This window comes from Astatotilapia calliptera, chromosome 23, assembly GCF_900246225.1.
Source record: "Astatotilapia calliptera chromosome 23, fAstCal1.2, whole genome shotgun sequence".
Taxonomy (NCBI): Eukaryota; Metazoa; Chordata; class Actinopteri; order Cichliformes; family Cichlidae; genus Astatotilapia; species Astatotilapia calliptera.
The window spans coordinates 10,379,426-10,394,882 of NC_039323.1; the positions used below are offsets into that span (position 1 = coordinate 10,379,426).

At 37.7% G+C, this 15,457-nt stretch overlaps 2 protein-coding genes and 1 pseudogene across 2 annotated transcripts; all 3 read right to left on the reverse strand.

Moving 5' to 3' along the window:
• Positions 1-206: 206 nt before the first annotated feature.
• On the reverse strand, positions 207-3,197 carry LOC113016906 (granzyme G-like). Its single transcript, XM_026160075.1, has 6 exons — positions 3,119-3,197; positions 2,893-3,046; positions 2,589-2,721; positions 2,321-2,438; positions 583-692; positions 207-487 (listed from the first exon to the last, which is right to left on the reverse strand). The coding sequence occupies exons 1-6, from the start codon at positions 3,174-3,176 to the stop codon at positions 326-328; spliced, it is 735 nt and encodes a 244-aa protein (XP_026015860.1). The 5' UTR covers positions 3,177-3,197; the 3' UTR covers positions 207-325.
• Positions 3,198-6,443: 3,246 nt separating this feature from the next.
• On the reverse strand, positions 6,444-8,179 carry LOC113016531 (granzyme G-like). The gene is made up of 5 exons (XM_026159424.1): positions 8,101-8,179; positions 7,875-8,028; positions 7,571-7,703; positions 7,194-7,421; positions 6,444-7,098 (listed from the first exon to the last, which is right to left on the reverse strand). Exons 1-5 carry the CDS (start codon positions 8,156-8,158, stop codon positions 6,937-6,939), a joined length of 735 nt encoding a protein of 244 aa, XP_026015209.1. The 5' UTR covers positions 8,159-8,179; the 3' UTR covers positions 6,444-6,936.
• A 3,224-nt stretch (positions 8,180-11,403) lies between these two features.
• Positions 11,404-15,162, reverse strand: LOC113016530 (granzyme G-like; annotated as a pseudogene).
• Between the last annotated feature and the right edge of the window lie 295 nt (positions 15,163-15,457).

Consider the following 15,457-nt stretch of genomic DNA (forward strand, 5'->3'; position numbering starts at 1 on the left):
AAATATGAGATAAAACAACATTAGAGGATCTTATTTTCTCATTAGATTGAAGAATCTCTTTAAAACATATGAAGACGGAACAATAATGACATAAAATATTAAATTCACTGAACAAAATTCAGATTTCAGACGTCTGCAGATATGAAATCAGTTGTAAAGCCCCAGAACTATCCAAAAAAGTAATGCAGCAAGAGATTATTAATTTAATTGTTAGTAAACCTGAGAATCAATGCTTTATTTTAGATTATAGATTTTTTCTTAATTTTGCATTAAGACGTGGTACTTCTTAGATTGTTCTCATTTCTGCAACTTCCACATTAACTGACTAATCAGCAGGTCTAATACAAACATGATGCTGTGTTTCAGTGGATTCAGGAATTTTAGTGAATCTAATGATGTCTGGGCCACCTGAGTGTGGAGTAACTGCACTGGATATCACACCGTATGCCTTTCCATCTTCACAGACCAATGGACCACCAGCATCTCCCTGGAAGTAAATATTCAGCATGTGAAGCAGTGATGCTTCAAAAGTGAGTTAACTGAACGAAGTCAGTTCACTTTATTTTATAAAGATGTACATACCACACTTGGAGCAGTGTCTCCCTGAGAGCAGTAGAAGTTTTCCATGGCGCACTTCTTATTGTCAATCAGTGTTATGCTAGTTTCCATAAGTGTGGGAGACATATACAGTTGTGGTCAAAAGTTTACATACACTTGTAAAGAATATAATATAATGGCTCTACCGAGTGTCCCGTTATTTCTAAAACTCTGATTTTTCTCTGATAGAGTGATTGGAACAGATACTTCTTTGTCACAAAAAACATTCATGAAGTTTGGTTCTTTAATGACTTTATTATGGGTTAACAGAAAAAAGTGATCACATTTGCTGGGTCAAAAATATACATACAGCAACATGAATTAGCAATTTTGGTGACTTACAAAGTTGTCAGTGAACTGAGCTTCATAGCATGGCCTCTTAACTTCTTGTGAGTGATTATGAGTGACTACAGCTGCTGACTTCTCTTAGGCCAGTTAAATAGGGCTCATTGGATACAAACGCCCACAAACGCTACAATGGGAAAGTCAAAGGAGCTTAGCATGGATCTGAAAAAGCGAATTATTAACTTGAACAAGTCAGGAAAGTCACTTGGGGCCATTTCAAAGCAGCTGCATGTCCCAAGGGCAACAGTGCAAACAATTGTTTGTAAGTATAAAGTGCATGGCACTATTTCGTCACTGCCAAGATCAGGAAGAAAACGCAAGCTATCACCTGCTGCTGAGAGAAAATTGGTCAGGAGGGTGAAGAGTCAACCAAGAATCACCAAAAAGCAGATCTGCCAAGAATTAGAAGCTGCTGGAACACAGGTGTCATTGTCCACAGTCATACGTGTTTTGCATCTCCATGGACTGAGAGGCTGCCGTGCAAGAAGGAAGCCCTAGTTCCAAAAGCGGCACCTTAAGGTTCGACTGAAGTTTGCTGCTGATCACATGGACAAAGATAAGACCTTCTGGAGGAAAGTTCTGTGGTCAGACGAAACAAAAATCGAGCTTTTTGGCCACAATGCCCAGCGATATGTTTGGAGGAGAAAAGGTGAGGCCTTTAACCCCAAGAACACCATGCCTACAATCAAGCATGGTGGTGGGAGTATTATGCTGTGGGGCTGTTTTGCTGCCAATGGAACTGGTGCTTTACAGAGAGTAAATGGGATAATGAAGAAGGAGCATTACCTTCACATTCTTCAACATAACCTAAAATCATCAGCACGAAGGTTGGGTCTTGGGCACAGTTGGGTGTTCCAACAGGACAATGATCCCAAACACACATCAAAAGTGGTAAAGGAATGGCTAAGTCAGGCTAGAATAAGGGTTTTAGAATGGCCTTCCCAAAGTCCTGACTTAAACCCCATTGAAAACATGTGGACAATGCTGAAGAAACAAGTCCATGTCAGAAAGCCATCAAATTTAACTGAACTGCACTAATTCTGTCAAGAGGAGTGGTCAAAGATCCAACCAGAAGCTTGTGGATGGCTACCAAAAGCGCCTAATTGAAGTGAAAATGGCTAAGGGACATGTAACCAAATATTAGCACTGCTGTATGTATATTTTTGACCCAGCAGATGTGATCACTTTTTTCTGTTAACCCATAATAAAGTCATAAAAGAACCAAACTTCATGAATGTTTTTTGTGACAAAGAAGTATCTGTTCCAATCACTCTATCAGAGAAAAATTAGAGTTTTAGAAATAACGGGACACTCGGTAGAGCCATTATATTATATTCTTTACAAGTGTATGTAAACTTTTGACCACAACTGTATTTATTATTCTTGTCTGTTCGTCCCCAGCCAGAGAGTATACATGATTTTGGCAAAGTACCATCATCATGACTCGCCAGAGGAATAGGCTTCACATTCTCACTGAACTTTGCCTTGGAGCTCAACTGGAGGAAAAAACAAACAAATAAAATAAAATTAAAAATGTAAACTGAACTTTTTTTTTTCAAACTCGAATTCAAGGGAGCATTTAAAAATAATAATGTGGGACTCAATATTTTCATTATATTGTACTTTCTGTGCAGGGATACTCTTACCTTCAGAAGCATTACATCATTTTTTAAAGAGGTTTGGTTGAAGTTTTTATGTGGAAATGGTTGTTCCACAGATATGCGCTGTATTTCGCTATTACTATTCACATTGTGAACTCCTAGTAAGGCAGTGTAAGACCTGAAATGACACAAAATTATGTGAAATAATCATCTAAGAATACAATGATTAGTGTTTCTGTGAGAATGTAGAACTCGTGCACCTACAGAGACTATTTATTCATGTATTTAAACTTTCAGTGCATCAGTCTAAAAAAACATCATAGAAAAATATGAAGTTACTTAAACTCACTCGGCTTGGCAGTGTGCAGCAGTCATCACAAAATCCTCATTGAGAAGGAAGCCAGCACAGTGGGCTCTTTGACCACCTGCGCTGTTCATCTGCAAAAGCACCATGTAAGGTCTGCTGTGAGGCACAGCCTCGTGACCTCCAATGATCGCATGGCCTGAGACAAAAGTGAAATAAAGTATATACATACAAAATCAAATGTGTGCGTAAAATATGTAAAGATCTTTACCTTGTTGATGAAAGCTCAGTACCAGTGTCAGTAATGTCAGTTTATAGTAAATAATCATGGTGCGATCACAGTCGAGAGTTCAGCTGAGATACTGAAGAGAAATAATAATCTCTGATCATTTTCACCCTGAAATGTTTCCTATATATTTGTGCTATTTGCATACGCATGCTCAGTGATGTGGCTTTGAACCACATTCTTAAGGAAGGTAAATATCGCCTTACTATTTTACATGAAAAATGTCTAAAAATATGATCCTGTGAACTCATTAACGTCACTCCTAAGTCCATTGAGTTTGCACCAAATTGTTTTTATGGTAAATTAAATTTCATTTTAAACAATAAAATGTTAAAATGAATTTAAATTCAGTTTAAATTCCAGGATTCAATAAAGCATCACCATCTGACAAATTCAAGCCTTAATTTATTTTGATAATATTTTGACTCTTGCGGGATTCCAACTAACGTGTGCTGTCATGAGCACCTTTCTCTATAGCGACCAGAAAAACAGTTTACATGTAAAAACAAAGAGAGTAAATCACACCTCATAAACAAGTACAAAGAAATTCAGGAAGATCTTGATGCACGTGACGGGACCGAACTGAACTGGAAACAGACAAACAGAATCAAAAATGACAAAGACGATGAACTGGAGGAAACTCAGGACTTAAATACTCAGGATGATGATGATGATTATAAACAAAGGTCAGGAGAAAAAAGGAGAGCCTGTATTAAGCTTCAAGCCCACAAAAGGCCAGAACATCTAATAATAACAATTAATGGAAATAATGTGTCCCTCTCAGTGACTGTGAGGACTGCTGCTGGCTGAATGACTGTGATTGTTTACACCTGTGTTTGCCGAGTGTCTCGGACAATTTGCGGTTTGATTGTTATTTATACTCATTTTAGGGTTTTTATTACTGTATTCTTCTTTTTTTATTTTTTTTTATTTTTTTTTACTGATTATTACACTACAGAATACAATAATCAATCAAGAATATTTTGTTTCAGCCTGTGTGTTTCTGTAGATACTTTGAGAAATCACAATGAAATCTTCTTGAATTTTAAATCTTCAATAAGGCAGAGACAGCAATAAGACTGAGAATTGCAAATACAGGAGAGAGAGAGAGTCTGCATTACCACTGACGGCCAACAGAGAAGAGAGCGTGCAGTAATGCAGAGAGTAGGCAAAGGACAGGAGAAAGAAGGGAAAACCTGTGTCAAGGATCAATGTAGTTTGCAGAGGTCAGAAAAGAGAAAAGCGAGAACCTCTATGCTGGAGCTTGGAAAGAAAAGCGTCTGGACTTCTTTAAGTTGCTTGAAGACATTTCACCTCTCATTGAGAAGCTTCCTCAGTTCTTCAGTTCTAGCTGAAGAACTGAGGAAGCTTCTCGGATGAGAGGACGAGGGGTGAAATGTCTTCAAGCAACTTAAAGAAGTCCAGATGCTTTTCTTTCCAAGCTCCTTAGACTACAATGAGCTGGATGACTGAGAACCTTCACAGACTCTGTACTTTTTCCCTTTTACGTGAACAAAGTACTTCTACTTTTACTGTAGTATTTTTTAACACTAGTATCTGTACTTTTTCTTAAGTACAGAATGTCTGTACATGTTAACTCGCCCAGTGTCTGCAGTAAACAGCAATGTCTTCAACATTCCTGTGGTGTAGAGAGATAACTTAGATAACTTATGGTGCTCAGCTCAGCCAACGTATTGACAGTTAACCACGTCACACAGTGAACAAGCCTTTTAATCATTTTGTTGTTATTATATTGAAATCTTTACTAAAAGCAACAAACTCAGCTGATTTCAGAATGCTTATGTCAATGTAGAAAAAACAATGAGACTTAGCATTTTTAGCAGATACAGTTTTGACTTGCTATACTGCCACGAAGAGAGCATGGGAACCTTTTGATTAGAGTGCACCCAGCTGCTGCTGACTACGATAAACCCTCGACCTCTCTGATATAATTTCTCTTTGTGGTTCCTTATCTTCTCTTGCATGTCACTAGTGTACTCGAGCCAGCTTCAGTGAAGCACCTCTGCAAACATCCCTGCACTGAAGAGCATAACACCAGGAAGCCTTTGTTACACTGATCCACTGTTTATCACAGCAGTTTTACAGAAAACCAGGTTTTCTGTAGATATTTGTAAAAATATTACATTCCCACTAAACACTGGACGTCGGGTAGACGTGCAGATCATGTCTGTCTTGAGTCTGTTGGTCTCAAAACTTGAAATTTGGACTGAGTAATATTTTTGGACGTCATGTGGACATCTATGACAGGTGCAGGAAATGTACATGATTAATACATTTGTTTATTTACAAACATTGATTGATTGTTGGTAATTTATTTCAACATGTGAACAATATACAAGTACATTTAGAAAAGAAAAGAAGAGAGAAAAAAATACTATACAAATTACATACAAAAACCCCCCAAAAAAAACACCCGTTCTGATTAATTTACATGTTGAAAGGGAGTGGGAAGAAGTAAACACTTATTTAATCCCACCCCTTTGCCATAAATTATCAGTTAATATTTAGTCAGCTTCCTTACTGATATAATTTGTAATAAAAATAGTGAACAGATTACTGATATATTATATACTATAATATCACATCATGAGTTTTTGTTTGTTTGTTTGTTTTAAATAGAGACATTCACTTAATTTAAATATTTTCCTTTAACATTAACATTGTTGTTATAAATATGATATATATGAATACAGATATTTATAAACAAACCTGATTTATTATGTGTTAGCCTGCTGAGCACTCTGCACACCTTCACACATATCTGTTTCTGTCCTCCACCCTCTGGAAACACGGGACTACAGAGCCTCTAGAAGCAGTATAAAATCAACATCTATAATGAGTTGGAGTTTGACACTGAAAAGACGTGAACAATGACCATATTTGGACTATAAATAGCCCGTGCACGGAGGCCCTAATGATGTCAACACTAGAAGTTTAATAGGCGATGAAATAAAGATGACGTCTATGTCGGCTCATGGTTGGATGACCAAATTGTGGACCTAGTTTGGATGTCCAGAATTGGTTAGGGCCTTTGCACAAAAAGAAGTGCTCATTAGTCCATCTGGAGTCATATATGTCAGCCTGTACAGAATTTCCATAACCTGTATGGACTTTTTCATCTATTTTTATTACTTTTGGATTATTATAAATTTTTGGGGGCTCTATGTGTGTGTGTGTGTGTGTGTGTGTGTGTGTGTGTGTGTGTGTGTGTGTGTGTGTGTGTGTGTGTGTGTGTGAATCTGAGTCGCAACAGAGATGATCAGAAATGACAGAGTCAGATTGTGCAAAGTACGTGACTGAAGCAAGGAATTTATTTATATCGCACTTTCAGAACAACTCCCAGCTGAAGACAAAGTGCTGTACACTTGACCTGCCAAAAATGATACATTGAATAAGTAAAAAAAATTAAGATAAAGGTTTCTTTTTAGACAATATGAGATAAAACAACGTTAGAGGATCTTATTTTCTCATTAGATTGAAGAATCTCTTTAATACATATGAAGACGGAACAATAATGACATATAATATTAAATCTACTGAACAAAATTCAGATTTCAGACGTCTGCAGATATGAAATCAGTTGTAAAGGTAACATTTAAAAAACAAAGCCCCAGAACTATCCAAAAACTGTAGAAAGTAATGGAACAAGAGATTATTAATTTAATTGTTAGTAAACCTGAGAATCAATGCTTTATTTTAGATTATAGATTTTTTCTTAATTTTGCATTAAGACGTGGTACTTCTTAGATTGTTCTCATTTCTGCAACTTCCACATTAACTGACTAATCAGCAGGTCTAATACAAACATGATGCTGTGTTTCAGTGGATTCAGGAATTTTAGTGAATCCAATGATGTCTGGGCCACCTGAGTGTGGAGTAACTGCACTGGATATCACACCGTATGCCTTTCCATCTTCACAGACCAATGGACCACCAGCATCTCCCTGGAAGTAAATATTCAGCATGTGAAGCAGTGATGCTTCAAAAGTGAGTTAACTGAACGAAGTCAGTTCACTTTATTTTATAAAGATGTACATACCACACTTGGAGCAGTGTCTCCCTGAGAGCAGTAGAAGTTTTCCATGGCGCACTTCTTATTGTCAATCAGTGTTATGCTAGTTTCCATAAGTGTGGGAGACATATATTTATTATTCTTGTCTGTTCGTCCCCAGCCAGAGAGTATACATGATTTTGGCAAAGTACCATCATCATGACTCGCCAGAGGAATAGGCTTCACATTCTCACTGAACTTTGCCTTGGAGCTCAACTGGAGGAAAAAACAAACAAATAAAATAAAATTAAAAATGTAAACTGAACTTTTTTTTTCAAACTCGAATTCAAGGGAGCATTTAAAAATAATAATGTGGGACTCAATATTTTCATTATATTGTACTTTCTGTGCAGGGATACTCTTACCTTCAGAAGCATTACATCATTTTTTAAAGAGGTTTGGTTGAAGTTTTTATGTGGAAATGGTTGTTCCACAGATATGCGCTGTATTTCGCTATTACTATTCACATTGTGAACTCCTAGTAAGGCAGTGTAAGACCTGAAATGACACAAAATTATGTGAAATAATCATCTAAGAATACAATGATTAGTGTTTCTGTGAGAATGTAGAACTCGTGCACCTACAGAGACTATTTATTCATGTATTTAAACTTTCAGTGCATCAGTCTAAAAAAACATCATAGAAAAATATGAAGTTACTTAAACTCACTCGGCTTGGCAGTGTGCAGCAGTCATCACAAAATCCTCATTGAGAAGGAAGCCAGCACAGTGGGCTCTTTGACCACCTGCGCTGTTCATCTGCAAAAGCACCATGTAAGGTCTGCTGTGAGGCACAGCCTCGTGACCTCCAATGATCGCATGGCCTGAGACAAAAGTGAAATAAAGTATATACATACAAAATCAAATGTGTGCGTAAAATATGTAAAGATCTTTACCTTGTTGATGAAAGCTCAGTACCAGTGTCAGTAATGTCAGTTTATAGTAAATAATCATGGTGCGATCACAGTCGAGAGTTCAGCTGAGATACTGAAGAGAAATAATAATCTCTGATCATTTTCACCCTGAAATGTTTCCTATATATTTGTGCTATTTGCATACGCATGCTCAGTGATGTGGCTTTGAACCACATTCTTAAGGAAGGTAAATATCGCCTTACTATTTTACATGAAAAATGTCTAAAAATATGATCCTGTGAACTCATTAACGTCACTCCTAAGTCCATTGAGTTTGCACCAAATTGTTTTTATGGTAAATTAAATTTCATTTTAAACAATAAAATGTTAAAATGAATTTAAATTCAGTTTAAATTCCAGGATTCAATAAAGCATCACCATCTGACAAATTCAAGCCTTAATTTATTTTGATAATATTTTGACTCTTGTGGGATTCCAACTAACGTGTGCTGTCATGAGCACCTTTCTCTATAGCGACCAGAAAAACAGTTTACATGTAAAAACAAAGAGAGTAAATCACACCTCATAAACAAGTACAAAGAAATTCAGGAAGATCTTGATGCACGTGACGGGACCGAACTGAACTGGAAACAGACAAACAGAATCAAAAATGACAAAGACGATGAACTGGAGGAAACTCAGGACTTAAATACTCAGGATGATGATGATGATTATAAACAAAGGTCAGGAGAAAAAAGGAGAGCCTGTATTAAGCTTCAAGCCCACAAAAGGCCAGAACATCTAATAATAACAATTAATGGAAATAATGTGTCCCTCTCAGTGACTGTGAGGACTGCTGCTGGCTGAATGACTGTGATTGTTTACACCTGTGTTTGCCGAGTGTCTCGGACAATTTGCGGTTTGATTGTTATTTATACTCATTTTAGGGTTTTTATTACTGTATTCTTCTTTTTTTATTTTTTTTTATTTTTTTTTACTGATTATTACACTACAGAATACAATAATCAATCAAGAATATTTTGTTTCAGCCTGTGTGTTTCTGTAGATACTTTGAGAAATCACAATGAAATCTTCTTGAATTTTAAATCTTCAATAAGGCAGAGACAGCAATAAGACTGAGAATTGCAAATACAGGAGAGAGAGAGAGAGTCTGCATTACCACTGACGGCCAACAGAGAAGAGAGCGTGCAGTAATGCAGAGAGTAGGCAAAGGACAGGAGAAAGAAGGGAAAACCTGTGTCAAGGATCAATGTAGTTTGCAGAGGTCAGAAAAGAGAAAAGCGAGAACCTCTATGCTGGAGCTTGGAAAGAAAAGCGTCTGGACTTCTTTAAGTTGCTTGAAGACATTTCACCTCTCATTGAGAAGCTTCCTCAGTTCTTCAGTTCTAGCTGAAGAACTGAGGAAGCTTCTCGGATGAGAGGACGAGGGGTGAAATGTCTTCAAGCAACTTAAAGAAGTCCAGATGCTTTTCTTTCCAAGCTCCTTAGACTACAATGAGCTGGATGACTGAGAACCTTCACAGACTCTGTACTTTTTCCCTTTTACGTGAACAAAGTACTTCTACTTTTACTGTAGTATTTTTTAACACTAGTATCTGTACTTTTTCTTAAGTACAGAATGTCTGTACATGTTAACTCGCCCAGTGTCTGCAGTAAACAGCAATGTCTTCAACATTCCTGTGGTGTAGAGAGATAACTTAGATAACTTATGGTGCTCAGCTCAGCCAACGTATTGACAGTTAACCACGTCACACAGTGAACAAGCCTTTTAATCATTTTGTTGTTATTATATTGAAATCTTTACTAAAAGCAACAAACTCAGCTGATTTCAGAATGCTTATGTCAATGTAGAAAAAACAATGAGACTTAGCATTTTTAGCAGATACAGTTTTGACTTGCTATACTGCCACGAAGAGAGCATGGGAACCTTTTGATTAGAGTGCACCCAGCTGCTGCTGACTACGATAAACCCTCGACCTCTGATATAATTTCTCTTTGTGGTTCCTTATCTTCTCTTGCATGTCACTAGTGTACTCGAGCCAGCTTCAGTGAAGCACCTCTGCAAACATCCCTGCACTGAAGAGCATAACACCAGGAAGCCTTTGTTACACTGATCCACTGTTTATCACAGCAGTTTTACAGAAAACCTGGTTTTCTGTAGATATTTGTAAAAATATTACATTCCCACTAAACACTGGACGTCGGGTAGACGTGCAGATCATGTCTGTCTTGAGTCTGTTGGTCTCAAAACTTGAACTTTGGACTGAGTAATATTTTTGGACGTCATGTGGACATCTATGACAGGTGCAGGAAATGTACATGATTAATACATTTGTTTATTTACAAACATTGATTGATTCGTTGGTAATTTATTTCAACATGTGAACAATATAAAAGTACATTTAGAAAAGAAAAGAAGAGAGAAAAAAATACTATACAAATTACATACAAAAAAACCCCCCAAAAAAAACAACCCGTTCTGATTAATTTACATGTTGAAAGGGAGTGGGAAGAAGTAAACACTTATTTAATCCCACCCCTTTGCCATAAATTATCAGTTAATATTTAGTCAGCTTCCTTACTGATATAATTTGTAATAAAAATAGTGAACAGATTTCTGATATATTATATACTATAATATCACATCATGAGTTTTATGTTTGTTTGTTTGTTTTTAAATAGAGACATTCACTTAATTTAAATATTTTCCTTTAACATTAACATTGTTGTTATCAATATGATATATATGAATACAGATATTTATAAACAAACCTGATTTATTATGTGTTAGCCTGCTGAGCACTCTGCACACCTTCACACATAACTGTTTCTGTCCTCCACCCTCTGGAAACACGGGACTACAGAGCCTTTAGAAGCAGTATAAAATCAACATCTATAATGAGTTGGAGTTTGACACTGAAAAGACGTGAACAATGACCATATTTGGACTATAAATAGCCCGTGCACGGAGGCCCTAATGATGTCAACACTAGAAGTTTAATAGGCGATGAAATAAAGATGACGTCTATGTCGGCTCATGGTTGGATGACCAAATTGTGGACCTAGTTTGGATGTCCAGAATTGGTTAGGGCCTTTGCACAAAAAGAAGTGCTCATTAGTCCATCTGGAGTCATATATGTCAGCCTGTACAGAATTTCCATAACCTGTATGGACTTTTTCATCTATTTTTATTACTTTTGGATTATTATAAATTTTTGGGGGCTCTATGTGTGTGTGTGTGTGTGTGTGTGTGTGTGTGTGTGTGTGTGTGAATCTGAGTCGCAACAGAGATGATCAGAAATGACAGAGTCAGATTGTGCAAAGTACGTGACTGAAGCAAGGAATTTATTTATATCGCACTTTCAGAACAACTCCCAGCTGAAGACAAAGTGCTGTACACTTGACCTGCCAAAAATGATACATTGAATAAGTAAAAAAAATTAAGATAAAGGTTTCTTTTTAGACAATATGAGATAAAACAACGTTAGAGGATCTTATTTTCTCATTAGATTGAAGAATCTCTTTAATACATATGAAGACGGAACAATAATGACATATAATATTAAATTCACTGAACAAAATTCAGATTTCAGACGTCTGCAGATATGAAATCAGTTGTAAAGCCCCAGAACTATCCAAAAACTGTAGAAAGTAATGGAACAAGAGATTATTAATTTAATTGTTAGTAAACCTGAGAATCAATGCTTTATTTTAGATTATAGATTTTTTCTTAATTTTGCATTAAGACGTGGTACTTCTTAGATTGTTCTCATTTCTGCAACTTCCACATTAACTGACTAATCAGCAGGTCTAATACAAACATGATGCTGTGTTTCAGTGGATTCAGGAATTTTAGTGAATCTAATGATGTCTGGGCCACCTGAGTGTGGAGTAACTGCACTGGATATCACACCGTATGCCTTTCCATCTTCACAGACCAATGGACCACCAGCATCTGCCTGGAAGTAAATATTCAGCATGTGAAGCAGTGATGCTTCAAAAGTGAGTTAACTGAACGAAGTCAGTTCACTTTATTTTATAAAGATGTACATACCACACTTGGACCAGTGTCTCCCTGAGAGCAGTAGAAGTTTTCCATGGTGCACTCCTTATTGTCAACCAGTGTTATGCTAGTTTCCATGAGTGTGGGAGACAAATATTTATTATTCCTGTCTGTTCATCCCCAGCCAGAGAGTATACATGATTTTGGCAAAGTACCATCATCATGACTCGCCAGAGGAATAGGCTTCACATTCTCACTGAACTTTGCCTTGGAGCTCAACTGGAGGAAAAACAAACAAATAAAATAAAATTAAAAATGTAAACTGAACTTTTTTTTCAAACTCGAATTCAAGGGAGCATCTAAAAATAATAATGTGGGACTCAATTTTCATTATATTGTACTTTCTGTGCAGGTATACTCTTACCTTCAGAAGCATTACATCATTTTTTAAAGAGGTTTGGTTGAAGTTTTTATGTGGAAATGGTTGTTCTGCAGATATGCGCTGTATTTCGCTATTACTATTCACATTGTGAACTCCTAGTAAGGCAGTGTAAGACCTGAAATGACACAAAATTATGCCAAAAAAATCATCTAAGAATACAATGATTAGTGTTTCTGTGAGAATGTAGAACTCGTGCACCTACAGAGACTATTTATTCATGCATTTAAATTTTCAGTGCATCAGTCTAGAAAAACATCATAGAAGAACATGAAGTTACTTAAACTCACTCGGCTTGGCAGTGTGCAGCAGTCATCACAAAATCCTCATTCAGAAGGAAGCCAGCACAGTGGGCTCTTTGACCATCTAACATGTGCCTCTGCAAAAGCACCATGTATGGTCTGCTATGTGGCACAGCCTCATGGCCTCCAAGGATTGTATAAACTGGAAATATACATACATAATTTGCTATATTATCATTATATTCAGTAAAGTAAAACTGCAGAAAATGTAACTTACCATGACGATCAAGGGTCAGCACAAATATCAGTGTTGCCAGGTTACAGTGGATGAACATGATAGGTTCCCAGTGATAGGTCTGAAAAGAAGTGACACACATCTGCTGTGAAGCTGCAATATGTTTGTGCGATATGCACACGTGTGGTTTTTCACAACATGCTGATTATGATCAGAAAAAGAGAAACTGTGGAGTGAACTGAAACATCAACACACACGACAAACTGAAGTTCTACATTCTCACAGAAACACTAATCATTGTATTCTTAGATGATTTTTTTGGCATAATTTTGTGTCATTTCAGGTCTTAAAAAAAAAAGAGTGATTCTGACCTCAAGTCTAAACTTTAACCAATATCAAGGAGCTGAGACTGTGAACTGTGATGTTTAGTGTGTGTTGGCTCCCCTGCACGTGTTGCATACTTTATTTTAAAAATTCCACAATGTCAGAATAAATTGTTAAATTTTGTCATTGTTGTTTTTAAATATGTAAACCGTGACTTAAACTGCATGATTAGATATTCGTCTGTTCCTCGCCTACACATCTATGATTCTGGGGGAGGTAATTAGCTGCAGCTGTTTAACTGCAGGCACATCCCATGTGAGAGTCTGGGTTCCTCGTCTTCTGAGGGATGTCCACCCCCTGGCATTTAGGGGCTCGCGTATGCTTGCACATGGTGAACCATTAGAGTTAAGCCGTATATGCGTGTGGGGAGATGACCTTTGGATAACCAGGAAATGTGGTTAAACAGTTGTAAGCATATTGTGTTCCGCCGGTTCCGTCGTTGTTTTGCTTTCTTCTTGAGTGATGAGTCTCTGAACTAGCGGGTCTGCTGAAGCGCAGATCCAACACACAACACATGCTCAGTGGATAATGAGACTTCTATAGGCCCAGTACAGGACTAGTAATGATAGCTCCTGTTGTCACAGCCCACAGTTCGCTTTTATATATGATACAGCTATAAAAGCGTTTGCGAAGAGGAAGAGAAAAAGTGCTAATGGGTGATATTTTCAGACCAGAAATGAAACTAGATAAAAAGGCTGACTTGCCCATCTATTAAAAGCCTAGAAGAACTGCCAGATACACTTTATGACTAAAACTACATTGCACTGATAAATATTAGCTGCAACTTTGCACTGTGATACAGACACACTTAGACACTGGAAGAAGAGACATGTTTGAACTGGCCTAACACATTTTAAAGTCCTAAAACTTATCTTCAAATTAGTTGCACTTATAAGACTAGATGTGCTCCCTACGATCCCGGGGCGATCGCGGCTGAAGAGTTGGCAGTTTGTCTTGTAATTGGAAGGTTGCCAGTTCGAGCCCCGGCTCTGACAGTCTCGGTTGTTGTGTCCTTGGGCAAGACACTTCATCCCTTACCTACTGGTGGTGGTCAGAGGGCCTGGTGGTACCAGTGTCCGCCAGCCTCGCCTGTCAGTGTGTCCCAGGGCAGCTGTGGCTACAATGTAGCTTGCCATCACCAGTGTCTGAATGGGTGGATGACTGAATGTAGTGTAAAGCGCTTTGGGGTCCTTAGGGACTAAGTAAAGCGCTATACAAATACAGGCCATTTACTCAAATCAACAACTGATATGAAACGATGCAGATGAAGTGCAGACTCTCAGCTTTAGAAAAAGATTGCATAATAATTTGAGGAACGAAAGATTTTTAACACAATCCCTTCATTTCAAGGGCTCAAAGTAATCGGACAAATTAAATAACCAAAAAAAAAAGGTTCATTTCTAATGTTGGTTGAAAACCCTTTGCTAGGTTTGCTGACAGCCTGAAGTCTTGAACTCATGGACATCACCAGACGCTGGCTTTCTTCCTTTTAATGCTCTACCAGCCTTTACTGCAGCAGCTTTCAGTTCCTGTGTGTTTGTGGGTCTTTCTGTCCAAGGTTTAGTCTTCAACAAGTGATATGCTCAGTTGGGATAACTGACTTGGTCATTCAAGAATATTCTGCTTCTTTGCTTTCATAAACTCCTGGGTTGCTTTGGGTCAGTGTCCATCTGTATTATGTCCAATCTATCCTATCTGTTCTTGAGGCTTATGAGTGACTTACACTGTAACAGCCACTATGGTGTGGTGTCCCATTAAGACACCCAAGTCGAGGGTTGATGGTGTCATCAGTTTGTGCCACTGCTCTCTCTCTCTCTCTCTCTCTGTGATTGTGTGGACATGTGCTTGCACGCTAGTGCATGAGGAGGGACGGATTTTATGTTTTACCTCTCCAGACACCTTTGTTTGCAACATTATGGGTTGTACGAACACTGTGCGCTATGTTTGTTAAGCTGCAGCCGTTCAACCGGGCTTATATGGTTGATGAAGAGAAGGTATATTAAAGAACACACTGTGGAATTCCCAACGCCAGCGTGAGTGTGTATTTTTTTGGCTACCCTGCTAAGTGTTTTGCC